Consider the following 15,879-nt stretch of genomic DNA (forward strand, 5'->3'; position numbering starts at 1 on the left):
TTTTAGTCAGAAGATTAAGAAGAAGTGGGGCAATGATGTATGCAAATATGAATAGTTAGTTCACAAAATATTTGAAAAAATACTAAATTTTAATTCTGATCCACAAACCAATTCTGTGAAGTATGCACTGCCAAATAGTGTTAACACAACACAGACAAATCATAATTTACATAGTCACCCCCAGCCCCTCCAGATTCATGTATCCAGTTGCCTGTTTAGTATCTCCACTTGACTGCCTAACATGTGTTTCAAGTGTATTCTTTCTCAGATGGGACTCACAAGGTCTCTGCTCTAATTCCTCGTCTTTCTCATCTCTGTAATTAACTACTCACCTAGTTTCTCAGAGCAAACATCTTGGAGTCATCCTTAATCCTCCCTCTCCTTTATTTTCTATAACAAATTCCATCAACTCAAAAAAGGTCCTTTATTGTACCACTTCACAACACAATCATTGCTAACACTTCAAATCCCCATCACCTCCTGTTGGCTGCTGCAGCAACGGTCTAACTCATCTCTGTTGGCACTCTGGGCTATCTTTTACCTTCAAGCTATTCTCAAAAAGAATCACAGCCAACGTGAGCATTCTAAAATACCCTCGTATGTCAGATCACCTCACACTTCTGTATACTGTATTTTGCCACATGTAATGAGCACTTTTTGCCAAAATTTTTGAGGGAAAAAAGTAAGGATGTGCATTATACATGGGTAGTGCTAAAAAGCGTAAGAGTGCATTACACACAGCAAAATATGGTAAAACCCATGCAGAACGAGCTGCAAAATCCTACCTGGACATGACCTGGAGGCCAGACCTGGACATGACCTGGCCCTTGACGCCCTTTCTAACCTCATCCCCTACCACTCTTTCTGTCCAAACACCAAGTACACTTTATCTTTGAGCCTTTGTATCTGTTTGCTGTTCTATTTCCTTGGAAAACTCCTCCTCCAGAAATGTCCCAGCCTCTCATTTAAGCCTATGCTTCAATGTCAAAGCCTCACACCAAGACGTCTTCTTTGGTCACCCAATCTAAAATAGGCACCATTCTCTTGTCCTTGTCCCTTTATATCCCTTTAGCCAAACATGTTTTTCTTCATAGCACCTGTCACTACTGGATATATATCATACCTCTTTGTATTCATTTCCTCTCTCCCACCTAGAACATAATAATAATAGTAACAGCAGCAATAATGATAGTAGCTAAATAATGACTAAATGGTTACTAAGACCCAGGCAGTCTTCTAAATGCTTAAATGGCTTAATTCATTCAATCCTCACAATAACCCAAATGATTTAATATTATTATTATTATTATTCCCATTTTACAGATCAGAAAAGTGAAGCACATAGATGTTTCATAACATAACATGAAACATAACATGTTTCATAACAAGGTCAAATAGCTAGTAAGTGGCAGAGCTGACGTTCAAACCCTGGCAGGCAGTCCCCAGAAACCGTAACTGACCAAACCAGGGCTCATCCAGGTGGTGCCTTGATGCGTGACCCAACACTTGGTACTGAAGGAGGCAGATTTTTATTAAATCTGTTTACTGACCAGGGTTCCAACCTCGGGGGTGCTGAGAGTACTACTGGTGAAAGCCCTGCTGTCCCATGAGATCCAGCACTTCCCTTGCTCCCCACCAGGCTATAAGCCAGAACCATGCCCAGAAGTTCCCCAGACCCTTATCTGTTCTTAAGCCGGCTGTGCAAGCAGGCCTCCATCCCCCCTGAAAGGTGCTCTTGTGAGTTCCAGAGTCGCCATCCTCCTGCAGCCACTCTTCCCGTCAGGATCTGGGGTACGTTGTCCTCAGCGTCCATGGAACGGTTCGGGAAAACATGTGCCATGTTACTCTGGATCAAGGTAGAGTCCAGGGAGGCACATGTCCCAAGAGAGTGACTTCTCTATACGTCCTTCATAGACACAGAACTCTGCAGCTCTATAGCCCCAGTTCAGCTCCAAGCACCTCCCATGAATCCATGTGTGTTCAGGCAGGTCCCCACACAGCTCCATCTGCTCTCTCCTTAAACCCTTTCCTCCAGCCTGCGTGGATGCTACACCACTATAGATCACGTGGCACCTTCCTCCTTACTACCCCAGGCCGCACAGCATCAAAAAATTCAGTTCAACTCAAGCCTGATGATATATAGCCAGAAATAGCACCAGGTTCCACAGGTTAAGGATTTAGTCCCACAGACTAACCCTTCTTCAGAAGCCAATCGCAAGCCACACTGTCTTGTGTGATTCTGACTGACGAGTTATAGACTGAGGTTCCATCTCCCTACCCACTTATGTCCAGGTAATCTACTAAAGTAGCTCACAAAACTCAGAAAAATATTTTACTTACTAGATTACCAGTTTATTACAAAAGAATGTAACTCAGAAACAGACATAAGAGATATACAGGGCAAGTACCTGTGAAGGGGCACACAGTTTCCGTGCCCTACCCAGGCATCAATTCTCCCAGCACCCCCCTCTCATTCACCAAGTTTATTCACCAATCTGAAAGCTTCCCAAACCTGTCCTTTTGTCTTTTTAAGGAGGCTTCATTAGATCAAATAATTGATCAAATCATTGGCCATTGTGGATCCATTCAACCTCCAGCACTTCTTTCCTCCTGGAAGGTCACAGGGGTGGGACTGAAAGTTTCAACCCACTAATCATGGGGCTGGTTCTCCCAGCAACCAGCCAGGACCCTTAGGTGGGTGCTCCAAGTCAGCTCATCAACATAACAAAAGACATCTTTTTTTTTTCACTCTCACTAAATTACGTAGAGGTACACAACTTAAAAGTTACTTTCTGATCAAAGCCAGTTCATTAAAATTGGCTCATTCTCCTTAGATGCTAATATTTAAAAGTGACTAAAGGAACAATATTCCCATTTTAAATGAAAAGTTATAGGCATGCCAATGCATATTAAGTGCCTAATAACCAACTGGTATTTAAGAAAGCACAAACGTGTAGCTTTGAAACTCCACGAGAATTCAGTAGTCTCATATCCTAAAATTTAATCTTGTCAAATCTCTAAGAAAGTCACAAAAATTCTTTGGTCATCTTTAACTCAGCATGTCTATCTCTCTTTAAAGCTTTGGTTTTCCTTTGGTTTTTACCAAAATATCAACATATTTCCTAAAATTATGCACATAGGTTAAAAATAATATTTGGAAAAGAACAAGTCAATTCCATTTCTATTTTGAATAAAATTGTCCCAGGGGGTTAAAAATTGGGAATCACTTTTCTAAAAGAGATTATGCTTTTTAAACAGAACCCAAGAAAAGAAAAATCTTGTTAAGTTTTAGTTCCAAAAAAATCTGTCAAACAGGAGAGAAGAAAAGTGATACCTGTACTTACTGTCGTTGGATCCCATGCCAATGAGCTCATCAGAATCAACATTGTGAACTATGGCTGCTTTGTATCCTGCTCTCTGTGCATTCAAAACCTGCGAGACAGAAAACAGTCATGGTATGAGGAAAAAAGTGCTTTTGTCACCCAGTCCCTCAGCTTCAACAAATCAACAGTCTGTGCCATATATCTAGAACTTCTTATATATCTTGTATACATAAGAATAAATCTCTTGTGTTCTTAAAACATAAATGGGTGTTTTACAATTGATTATCAAGGACTTCTTTAGATATCTTCTTGATTTCATTCATGGCATTAAATGAAATGAGAAGCAAACAAAAAATAGGGACAGGAGCTCTAGTACGAAAAAGATCCAAATCAATAAACCTGTCTAGCCCTAAAGAGGTGGACACTTTCAGTTACCAAGCTTCAGTCATCAGTCCTTGGGAATTCAATCTACTTCTACTATTTATTAGTGTGATAAACTTGAGATTATTTTTTGCCTTACTTGTCAGTTACTGCAATTTTAAAATGAGGATAACAACAATATTTTTCTCATGTAAACAGTATTAAAACGATTAACACTATGCATAACACATATGAGTCAAACACAAGCTATCTTTATTAGCTTCATCATCAACCATGCTCTTAAAAATTCATTTCTAAAGTTTTGAAAGTATTAAAAATACCTCAGCCTGAAGTTGCTTATTTGATTCTATTTAATTATTCCTGAAACTAGACTCTAAAATACTAATTTTTGCATCATAAGAATATGACTATATACGTGACAAAATTTTACCTGTAGTATCTAAAAGGTATCCAAACAGGTTACCATACCTTGCTTTAAAAATAACAATATTTTAAATAAAAATAAACTCAGACCTAAGCTATCCAGTCGTATAACCTTTGGACCACTGGTGAAAAAAGGAAGGATTAGATCATTATTTGCACACTGATTAAATTTTTTAAAAATTGGGTAGGCTATATCTATATAATGTACATATTATATACACATATATAATATAGTTTTGAATACTTTGAAAACTATAAACATATATACAGTTTTGAATACTTCATATGGTGAAACACTCTTGAAATGCATCACCTATTATTGCATAGTGTTAAGTTTCTCAAAGTATTTCTTCTTTTATTGCTTTTAAGATTTTATTTATTTATTTTTAGAGAGAGGGGAAAGAAGGGAGAAAGAGAAAGAGAGAAACATCAGTGTGTGGTTGCCTCTCACGTGTCCCCTACTGGGGACCTGGCCTGCAACCCAGGCATGTATTCTGACTGGGAATTGAACCAGCAACCCGTTGGTTTGCAGGTCCACACTCAATCTAATCAGCCACACCAGCCAGGGATCTCAAAGTGTTTCTTTATGATACTTATACTTATAAAGAATAGGGAAATTATTTTTTTAATTTCCAGAAGGTCTAATATTCTGTTTTAGTTATCAGCACTGTAATAATTCACAACTCTACTATAATTCAACAAAAGTAAAATCTGAATCAAGTTCCAAAGACTAAGGGAAAGCTCAAAGAACTGAGTTCGCAAGAGTCAAAAGAATAGCCACGTATTCAGACAGACTGAATCTGAGTGTTAGGTAAAAGGATGAAGCTCATGGATTCAACCACAAACCGACAAGTTGGTTCTGCACAGAGTAAATTTCTCCTCTATATAATCCTTGACTTCTCTAAAATGACTTTGCAATGCAAGTTGGGTCTGTAAAAGAGACAATAGTGTAGATTAATCAGAATACTTTCATCCTATCATTGAAAAAAATTGAATTGTCGGAGATAAGATTGCCTCAAAGAACTAATATTTTGTTCATCTTTACAGTCTCTATAGCATCTATGAAATAGTCAGATAAAGTAGGGATGCATTAAATATTTCTTGAATGAGTAAGTGAATAAAATACAGCTCATATTATATTATAAATACAAGAGAGAAAATTAGAGATTTTTTAAAACCTGATTAAAATAACATAAATAGTGGACCAACACAGTACCTACTGCTTAATGTTAGGAATAATGGTAAGGAAATCAACCAGTCGACAAAACTGTTAAAGGAATGTTTTGCAGTTATGTAAGAAAAGGTCAATAATCAAGACGTTAAGTTCACTATTTTTTGTCATTGTCTACATGTTGTATTTTTAGGTGAATTTTCTTATTCAAATAAAATTGAGGAAATGTCAGCCCCATGACTTCTTCCCCATAGATATTACCATTTTTCAAGGGATGGGAGAAAAAACTCTTAAAAACAATATGATTTCTAAACCTTATTTCTTTTTTATGGTTATCTTTTAATTAAAATGATCCTTAAAATACTAAAATCTTTTTAATGTGTTTATTATTTTTAAAATTTTAAATATATTTTAATGATTACGCTATTACAGTTTGCCATTCCCCCCCCCCTTTATTCGCCTCTGCCCTGCACACCCCCCTCACCCACATTTACCCCCCTAACTTAATTCATGTCCATGGGTCGTACATATAAGTTCTTTGGCTTCTCCATTTGCTATACTATTCTTAACCTCTCCTGGCTATTTTCTACCTACCATTTATGCTACTTAGTTTCTGTACCTTTTCCCCTTCTGTCCCCCTCCCATTTCCCCACTGATAACCATCCAAGTGATCTCCAATTCTGTGATTCTGTTCCTATTCTAGTTGTTTGCTTAGTCTTTTTTTTGGTTTGGTTGTTAATAGCTGTGAGTTTGTCATCATCTTACTGTTTATAGTTTTGATCTTCATTTTCTTAGATAAGTCCCTTTAACATTTCATAAAATAAGGGCTTGGTGATGATGAACTCCTTGAACTTGACCTTATCTGGGAAGCACTTTATCTGCCCTTCCATTCTAAATGATAGTTCTGATGGATAGAGTAATCTCTGATGTAGGCCTTTGACTTTCATGACGTTGAATACTTCTTTCCAGCCCCTTATTGTCTGCAAGGCTTATTTTGAGAAATTAGCTGACAGCCTAATGAGAACTCCTTTGTAATTGTCTCCTTTTCCCTTGCTGCTTTTTAGATTCTCTCCTTATCTTTAATCTTGGGTAATGTAATTATGATGTGCCTTGGTGTGTGTTTCCTTGGGTCCAACTTCTTTGGGACTCTTGGAGGTTCCTGGACTTCCTGGAAGTCTATTTCCTTTGATAGATTGGGGAAATTCCCTTCATTATTTTTTCAAGTAAGTTTTCAATATCTGGCTCTTCCTCTTCTCCTTCTGGCAACCCCATGATTCAGATGTTGGAATGTTTAAAGATACCCTGGAGGTTCCTAAGCCTCTCCTCATTTTTTGAATTCTTGTTTCTTCATTCTGTTCTAGTTAAATGTTTCTTTCTTCCTTCTGCTCCAAACTGTTGATTTGAGCCCTGGTTTCCTTCCTGTCACTGTCAGTTCCCTATAGATTTTTCTTTATTTCGCATAATGCAACTTTCATTGCTGGTCTTTTTTATGCTGTTGAAGTACCCAGTGAGTTCCTGGAACATCCTGATTACCAGTGTTTTGAACTGTGCATCTGATAGGCTGTCTTCAAAGCCCCAGATGTATTTTTTCTGGAGCTCTGAACTATTCTTTCATTTGGGCCATTTTTTTTTGTCTTGGTGCGTCTGTTACACAGTAAGGGGTGGAGCCTTAGGTGTTCACCAGGGCAGGGCAACCCACATTGCTGCACTGTGATGCTGTATGTGGGGGAGGGGTCCGAGAGGAGACAGTGCTGCTTGCTCCGTTCTCTGTTTTCAGTCACTTTCCTGCTTCCCCCAATCCAACTGGGCCCTTCTGGTGCTAATTCCTGGGTGGATGGGTTTGTGTACATTCTAGGGCCCTGTGGATCTTTCCAACAAACTCTCCTGTGAGGCTGGGAGTTTCTCCTGCCACTGCCTCAACCCCCACAGGTGTTTTCAGTCAGAGGTTTTGAGGCTTTATTTCCCCAAGCTGGAACCCTCAGTTTCATGGTCTGGCTCGCTTCCCAGTTGTTCCTCCCAGTTTATCTGCAAGTGAATGTGGGACTGCCCAGTCTGCAAGCCACCACCTTGCCTGGTGTGCCAGCTGCTGCCTTCCCACATGCCCTCACCACCTGGCTGCCTGACTCTGCCCTTCCTACTGGTCTGGATGAATGTTTCTTCTTTAACTCCTTGGTTGTCAGACCTATGTAAGTTTGATTTTCTGTCAGTTCTGATTGGTTTTTGTTTTTAAATTTGTTGTTGTCCTTCTTTTGGTTGTGTGAGGAGGCACAGTGTGTCTACCTACTCCTCCATTTGGCTGGAAGTCTGAACCTTATTTCTTACTTATATATTTATCTATTATTTATTCATTAAATTACCATAAAAGTACAGACTTCATTTAGCTGTTATTTAAACAAAAGTATATTTGGTTGGGGTTGCTATTAGTTTACCTGCTGCTTTAATGACTTAAATTTTAACTTCCCCAAAAGCTAACTAAGTAACTGAGGAGAAATGTTTTCTTCGTAAATCTAAAAAACTGTTCCAGAGATCCAGGTTATAACATAGATACAATTTAAGAAATATAAAATTTATATAAAAACTGTTCTCTGCTGATCTAAAAGAAGTCTGTTTTTCTTTTTAAAGCCAACTAATGCATGTGAGTCGCTGAGATCACATGATTTAACTGTTTTCCTGCAAAATACATATTTGTGAACAAAGACACAACACATTAGCACACAGAGAAAGGTGCTCTCAGAAGGATGATATAGAACAAAAAATGTGGTTCAATAAGTATTCATTAAGTTTACAGAACAAGTAAGGTATTGTGTGCTGGGCACAGTGCACAACTCAAAGGTGAATCAGAAACAATCATTCTTCTCAAAAAGATCTCAATATTCCTGGATATCTAAACATAGATATAGTACCTTAGATATAGTATCTAAACATAGTCAGGTACCTTCTTGCCTTTCTATTTGCTCAGGCTATTTTCTCTGCTTGGGGCAGGCTTCTTTTCTGTATGCCTATCAGGCCTTCAAATTCCGTTATCTCCATGAAGCCCCCTCACCCTCACCCCATGCCCTGTTCCACACACTGTTCCCAAGCACTCACATAACTGTGCATTGCTTGGAGTATTTATATCAGTGTATTTATATTTTTCTTAAAAATCTATATAGTACCTTAAATTATAAGTACTTATAGAAACATGTACTATTCCATTTCCAAAACTAGCCTTACTGGCATCCTTAAATCTCCTGCAGGTATCTATATGTAAATTTTCCTGGACAGAGGGGACAAACTAATCATCAATTTTACAAGAGGCTTACTGACTCCCCAGGTTGTTCAGAAAAACTAATACAAACGATCTGCTATGTGTGTAAATAAATCTAGCCATTAGAGTCTTAAAACTACATCAAGTAACTGAGGAGAAATGTTTCTTTTACATATTCAAACTGTCACTGCTTCCATAAATATAAGATAAAATTATATTGACATCAAAAGCTGTTCTCGGCTAAAAAGTAATAATAAAATTCCTAGAACAGAAAACACTAATATAAGAAGAAATCCTTGTAGGTAATTTACAAGAGTAAATTACAAAAACCAGAAATATGCTTTCAAAATTATAACAAGAAGTCTCCCCCAGGTTTTTTGTTGTTGTCTCATTGATTTCTAAAATGCAATAAATTAAATGAAGAAACAAATTAACATATGGACCAACACGCTTATGAATACAAATAAGAAAAATATACTCAGGTTTATGAACTAAAAAACTCATGTGTCAGTCAAATTAAATTACATTTTTAAATAAGCAGCAACTGTTACTTTACAAACACATGAAGCAGAAATAAAACTTAAATCATTTAGTAAACATGTGCAAAGTTTCACATTCACAAATTACAACCTTACATAGTGTCAGATGAAAGAACTCAAAAACTCATGAATTAAAAACCATGCATAATGAACAAATCTAAATTCTAAAATCACCATAAAAAAATAAAAACCACATTAAAAAGCTTTCTGAACTGTATTGCCAAACTTCCTTTTTAAAGGGACTGATCAGAACTATTAGTACCAATTATGGTAAATGCAACATATCTAATCAAAAAACTACCTGCAATGAAATAATGCAGAACAGGTGGCACTTAACCAAGAGTTTTAAAGAAATGTAAGACTGCTGGGTTTATTATTATAGACAATATGTCAGGAGATAGGAAACTGCTAATAGAAGAGTCTACAATAAGACAGGGACTAAAAGAAAGCCTGGAAGAGACATCTTATTTCCAGTCTGTACAAATTGGTCATACTGACACAAATGCAGTGGTCTTGATTATGCTGTGAGGATAATCTTGAGTAGAGATCTTTTAAAGGACATATAGGCATGCAGAGTTGGGGAAAACTGTTTAGATAAACTCTATTTAACAAGGCTACAGACAAAAGGCTATATGAATAAAGGAAGCCTTTACATGCTGGATCTTTATATATTTAGTTCTAATAACTAACACAACTCTACAATGCAGATATTCTTTTCTATATTTTAAAAATAAGAAAATATGGGTAAACAAAACTGCTCTAAGGTTACACATGGGGAGAGCTGAGATCTGAATAGAACATTATTTGATTAGATAAACTTGGGATTTCCCAGGATGAGAACCAGGATTACTAAGCTTATTTACCATTTCTTTTAAATGTCTGGAAAAAAGGAATTGAAATGAGAAAGCATGGAGACTCAGGTAACACTTCTCTTGAAATCTTGGGGGAAAAATAAGGCCTACACTGTTAGCCACCCCCTTATCCACCGTTTCATTTTCCACAGTTTGTTACCTATGATCAACTACAGTCTAAAATAATTAAATGAAAAATTCCATAAGTAAACAATTCATAAGTTTTAAATCATGTGCTGCTCTGAGTAGCATGATGAAATCTTTCTCAGGCCCTCTCCATCCCTCCTGGGACATAATTCATTCCAGTGCATATAGCGTGGATGTGCTGGACAGTATCAACCCAAGTCAGCAGCCATGCGGATTAACTGATCAGTTACAAGAGAAAGGAGAACACATTCATGTAAGTTTTATTACAGTACTTTGTTATAATTATTCTATTTTTAGCTATTGTCGTTAATCTCTTAATGCGCCTGACTTATGAATTAAACTTTATCATAGGTATTACATATGTGTAATAAGACATACACATATTTTTTAAGAAAAAACATGTGTATGTACATATTCAGTACTACGAATGGTTTCAGGCATCCACTGGGGGTCTTGGAATGCATCTCATACAGAGAAGTAGGAACTACTATAAACAAAACAGAGTATAAGCCAAGAAATGTGCTGAANAACTGATCAGTTACAAGAGAAAGGAGAACACATTCATGTAAGTTTTATTACAGTACTTTGTTATAATTATTCTATTTTTAGCTATTGTCGTTAATCTCTTAATGCGCCTGACTTATGAATTAAACTTTATCATAGGTATTACATATGTGTAGTAAGACATACACATGTTTTTTAAGAAAAAACATGTGTATGTACATATTCAGTACTACGAATGGTTTCAGGCATCCACTGGGGGTCTTGGAATGCATCCCATACAGAGAAGTAGGAACTACTATAAACAAAACAGAGTATAAGCCAAGAAATGTGCTGAAACATTGTGGTAGAATGCTGGAAAAGTGCTTAAGAGGAGAAAAGGTTGTGGACTGAAATACCTATAGCAGACTTTGTGGAATGTGAATTGTACTTTAACACAAACAGGAAATTTGGGTTTACAGTGAAAAAAGTTGGGGAAAATTTCTCATATGAGACATAGAAATAATAAAACAAAAGGCGAGATCTAGCCAGACATATTAAAAACAACAAACAAACAAAAACACAAAGAGTGACCTCACTAAGTAAAGACAAGTGTTACTGAAAGGAAGGTCAGCAGATGAGTTAAAAGTATAGCCACTTGGAACTAGATCGCCTGAATTCAAATTCCGACTCTGTCGTATACAAACTATATAAACTTAGGCAAATAACTTCTGTAAAATGATAGTAGTTCTGGGATTAAGTGACTTTATGTAAAGCATTTAAAATAGTGCTCAGTGCCCACCACATATTAATAAGTGCTAGTTATTACTATTGTCATTGTTACTGGATTTTACTGTTGCTGTTGGAGAGTCAGAGGTGAGGAGGGGGAGAGAAAAAGGGGACAGACTGTGCCATATCTTGAGGGGCATTCAGAAAAGTAAAGGGTTGGTCTCCTCTGTCAAGGGTTCACACTGGACACCTAAATAAGGGGTGGACACGATTAAAGCAGGGTTTTGGAACAATCTGGTAGCGATTGGATTGATATGGAGAGGACAGACTGAAGACTTAGAAGCTGTTGTAACTAAGGAACCAGTTTTTGAACCTGGAAAACTGGGGTACTGCACTTAACCCGAAATGAGGAAGCTGAGAAGCAGGCCTTATTTTCCTGAAGAAGAAGAGGGATTCCGAACACATGAAATTTGAGAGGTAGCATACATTTCTCAGGTAGGTAGAATTTGACAGATCAGAACTTGGGATAAAAATTTAGACACTTTCAGCAAATTAAATAATTTATTCTTTCAACAAATATTTGGAAAAATAGCCAACTGGTTGTTGAAAACACACTTCTAATAAAACGTAATCCACTCATACTTTTAAAATTTCCTATTGTCTTCAACACACTTTAACATCTACACATGAACTGAGTCAAGTGTACTTTGTTGTTTCCCCAGGAGGAGACACTACTAATAAGCAGACCAGTGTCTATTTCTGAGCTATACCCCTGAAAAAGTGGTAAAAATGCAAGAGGTGACTTTCCTTGATGGAAAAGAAATTTGAAAAGAACCCAACTAGCCCTGACAGGTGTGGCTCAGTGGATCGAGTGCCAACCTGCGAACCAAAGGGTCACTGCTTCGATTCCCAGTCAAGGCACATGCCTGGGTTGCGAACCAGGTCCCCAATCGGGGGCACGCAAGACGCAACCACACACTGATGTTTCTCTCCCTCTCTTTCTCCCTCCTTTCCCCATTCTCTAATACTAAATAAATAAATCTTTTAAAAATGTTTATTAGAAAGAGAATCCAATTATTGTATTTGACAATAGTCTGGATGCTCATATAAAATAAGACACACTTGGATCAAAAATTTTAAAAAATATTTTTTTTGTTGTTCAATTACAATTGTCCCCATTTTCCCCCACTACTCTCCACTGCCCTGCCCACTCCCTACCTCCCACATTCAATGCCCATTCCCCCCGCTGTTGTCTTTCTCCCTGGGTCCTTTATACACGTTCCTTGATTTGACCTTTCACTTTCTTTCACCTGTTCTGCCCTCCCATCCTCCCCTCTGGTCACTGTGTTTGTTCTTTATGTCTCGTTCTATTTTGCTCTCTCATTTGTTTTGTTGATTAGGTTCCACTTATAGATGAAATCACATGGTGTTTGTCTTTCACCACTTGGCTTATATCACTTAGCATATACTCTCCAGTTCCATCCATGCAGTCACAAAAAGTAAGAATTCCTTCTTTTTGCTGTATTGTATTCCACCGTGTAAATGTACCACAGTTTTTGATCCACTCATCTACTGGGCACTTAGGCTGTTTCAAAATTTTGGCTGTTATTATAACGCTGCTATGAACACAGGTTCTTCTGAATTGGTGTTTCAGGAATCTTATGGTATATTCCCAGCAGTAGAATCGCTGGGTCACAAGGCAGTTCCATTTTTAATTTTTTGAGGAAATTTCATACTGTTTTTCACAGTGGCTGTACCAGTCTGCATTCCTACCAACAGTGTACTAGGGCTCCCTTTTCTCTATGACTCTGCTAGAACTTGTTGTTTGTTGATTTGTTTATGATGACCATTCTGACTGGTGTGAAGAGGTACCTAATTTTGCCTTTAATTTGCATCTCTCTGATGACTAGTGATGTTAAGCATCCTTTCACATGTGTATGGGCCCTCTGTATGTCCTTGAAGAAGCATCTGTTCAGGTTCTTTGCCCATTTTTTAATGGGTTGTTTGTCTTCCTGGAGTGAAGTCATGTGAGTTCTTTGTTTTGCAGATCGCACCCTCGTCCCTTTTCACTTTACTGCTGTTTTCTTTAGCTGTGCAGAAGCTTTTTAATTTGATGTAATCCCATTTGTTTATTCTTTCCTTTACATCCCTTGCTCTAGGGACATATTGGTGAAAATACTGCTGTGTAGAATATCTGAAATTTTCCTGCCTATGTTCTCCTCTAAGACTTTTATGGTATCACGACTTATATAAGTCTTTTATCCAACTTGAGTTTATTTTTGTGTATGGTGTAAGTTGGTGGTAGCGTTTCATTTTTTTGCATGTTGCACCTCCCAACACCACTGTTGAAATGGCTATTTTTTACTCCATTTTATGCTTTTGCCCCCTTTGTCAAATATTAATTGACCACAGAGACATAGATTTATTTCTGGGCTCTCTATTCTGTTCCATTGGTCCATGTGTCTGTTCTTATGCCAGTACCAGACTGTTTCAATTATAGTGGCCCTATAACATAGTTTGATATCAGGTATTGTGATCCCTCCTACTTTGTTCTTCTTTCTCAAAATTTCTGAGGCTATTTGGGGTCATTTATGGTTTCATATAAATTTTTGAAATGTTTGTTCTATGCCTTTGAAATATGTCATTGGTATTGTAATAGTGATTGCACTGAATCTATAAATTGCTTCGGGTAATATGGACATTCTGATGATTTTAATTCTTCCAACCCATGAACACGGTACATGGTTCCATTTACCTATGTCTTCCTTAACTTCTTTCTTCATTGTTCTGTAGTTTTCTGAGTACAGGTCTTTTACCTCCTTGGTTAGGTTTATTCCGAGGTACTTTATTTTTCTTGTTGCTATAGTAAATGGGATTTTTTTCTTAATTTCTGTTTCTGATATTTCATCATTGGTGTACAAAAGTACCTTTGATTTTTAAATGTTAACTTTGCATCCCACTGTTCTGCCAAATTCACTTGTTACGACCAGTAGTTTTTTGGTGGAGTCTTGAGAATTTTCTATGTAAAGTATCATGTCATCTGCAAACAATGACAGTTTTACTTCCTTCTTTCCAATTTGGAATATGCCTTTTTTCTTTTTCTTGTCTGACCACTGTGCCTAGAATTTCCAAAACTATGTTGAATAAAAGCAGCGAAAGCAGACACTCTTGCCTTGTAGAACAAGAATATGTTTTATTTGAAATGTGTTTCAAGTACTAAAGTCTTTAATTGAATGATAGTGTTGTCTTTCCCTTGCATAAAGAATAATTTGTGAACTGAAAAGGCAAGCTCAGAATCAGAATTTCTTCAGACAGACAGGTGATACTTTATGACCAGCACATACACATCTCTTATAGATCCGCAGTGTTTCTATCTTTAGGTGATAGTCAAAAGATGTTTGCTTCAGAATAGAACCCATTTTAAATATATTTATTTCTAAAATTGATGGTAATACAATTTTTAGCAGAGTTCATTATTTCTGCAGTTTTATTAGAAGTGTGAAAAGGTAATTCATTATAATTAGGAACTTACAAGAATATACCAAAATACATCAGATTGTAAGTATTCATGCAGAATAGAAATATAAGTGATATAAAGAGAAATATAAGTGACAAGTTATAATTTTATTTACTAAAACAATAAAGCAATAAGAATAGAAGAGGAAGACATAATAAATATTAAGAAAATTCAACTATCTTAGCTTAGTAATAGTATTTTAAAAATACACCTATTGTGAGATGTATATTGAGTACTTAACGACTAGGAAGAGAATGACTACATTTTCTTGAACTCCCATTTAATCATCTACTACCTTCAGTGACTTTAAAGCATCTTTATTTTCTTTTGCTCTCAATCTGCTTTCCAGCCCAAGAATGAAACCTGGGTTCACATTTAAATTAGTATTTGAAAATATTTTAAAATTAAAATTTCCTGTTAGTAGTGTTATCTATAAAAACCTGACAATTAACAACATATTTTCTGATAAAACACTGGAAGCTTTCTCTTGAATAATATGGTGGGAGAGTAGAAGGGAAGAAAAATAGAGGAAAGAGAGAAAAGGAGAGGAAGGGAAAGAGAGAAAGAATAAACATAGATTACAAAAAAAGGGAAGATACTCTTTACTTGCAAGTTTACATAATTATCTACTTAGATAAATCTATGAAAAGGCTACAAGAAGAAACACTTGAGTTTAGGATTCCATATCCAGCAAAACTATCCTTCATAGATGAAGGTGAATAAAATCAAAACGGATAAAGGACTTAAAAATAAGTGATGATATCATAAAAGTCCTAGCAGAAAATAGGCAGTAAATTTCAGACACCCCACGTAGCAGTATTTTTCCTGATACTATCTCCTATGGCAAGGGAAAAAATAAACAAATGGAACATCAAATTAAAAGGTTTCTGCATGGCTAAAGAAACCATCATCAAAATGCAAAAAGAACCAACTGCATAGGAGAACATATCTGCCAATGATACATCAGACAAGAGTTTAATCGCCAAAATATATACAGAACTTACATGACTTAACACCAGAAAAACAACCCAAATAAAAATGGGTGAAGCACTCTGACTGGTGTGGCTCAGT

The 15,879-nt window shown here is 36.7% G+C and overlaps 1 protein-coding gene across 3 annotated transcripts in view; it reads right to left on the reverse strand.

Moving 5' to 3' along the window:
• Positions 1-15,879, reverse strand: part of RNF13 (ring finger protein 13) — a 123,817-nt gene that overhangs the window by 49,609 nt on the left and 58,329 nt on the right. For 2 of the 3 annotated variants that reach the window (XM_037061829.1, XM_037061828.1), the window contains exon 5: positions 3,345-3,432. In XM_037061829.1, coding sequence (XP_036917724.1) covers positions 3,345-3,432 — 88 coding nt within the window. Of the gene's footprint in view, positions 1-3,334; positions 3,433-15,879 lie in introns of all 3 variants that reach the window. The other variant, XM_037061830.1, reaches the window with a different exon arrangement.

This window comes from Sturnira hondurensis, unplaced genomic scaffold (assembly GCF_014824575.4).
Source record: "Sturnira hondurensis isolate 20B ecotype Veracruz unplaced genomic scaffold, ASM1482457v3 Scaffold0013537, whole genome shotgun sequence".
Taxonomy (NCBI): domain Eukaryota; kingdom Metazoa; phylum Chordata; class Mammalia; order Chiroptera; family Phyllostomidae; genus Sturnira; species Sturnira hondurensis.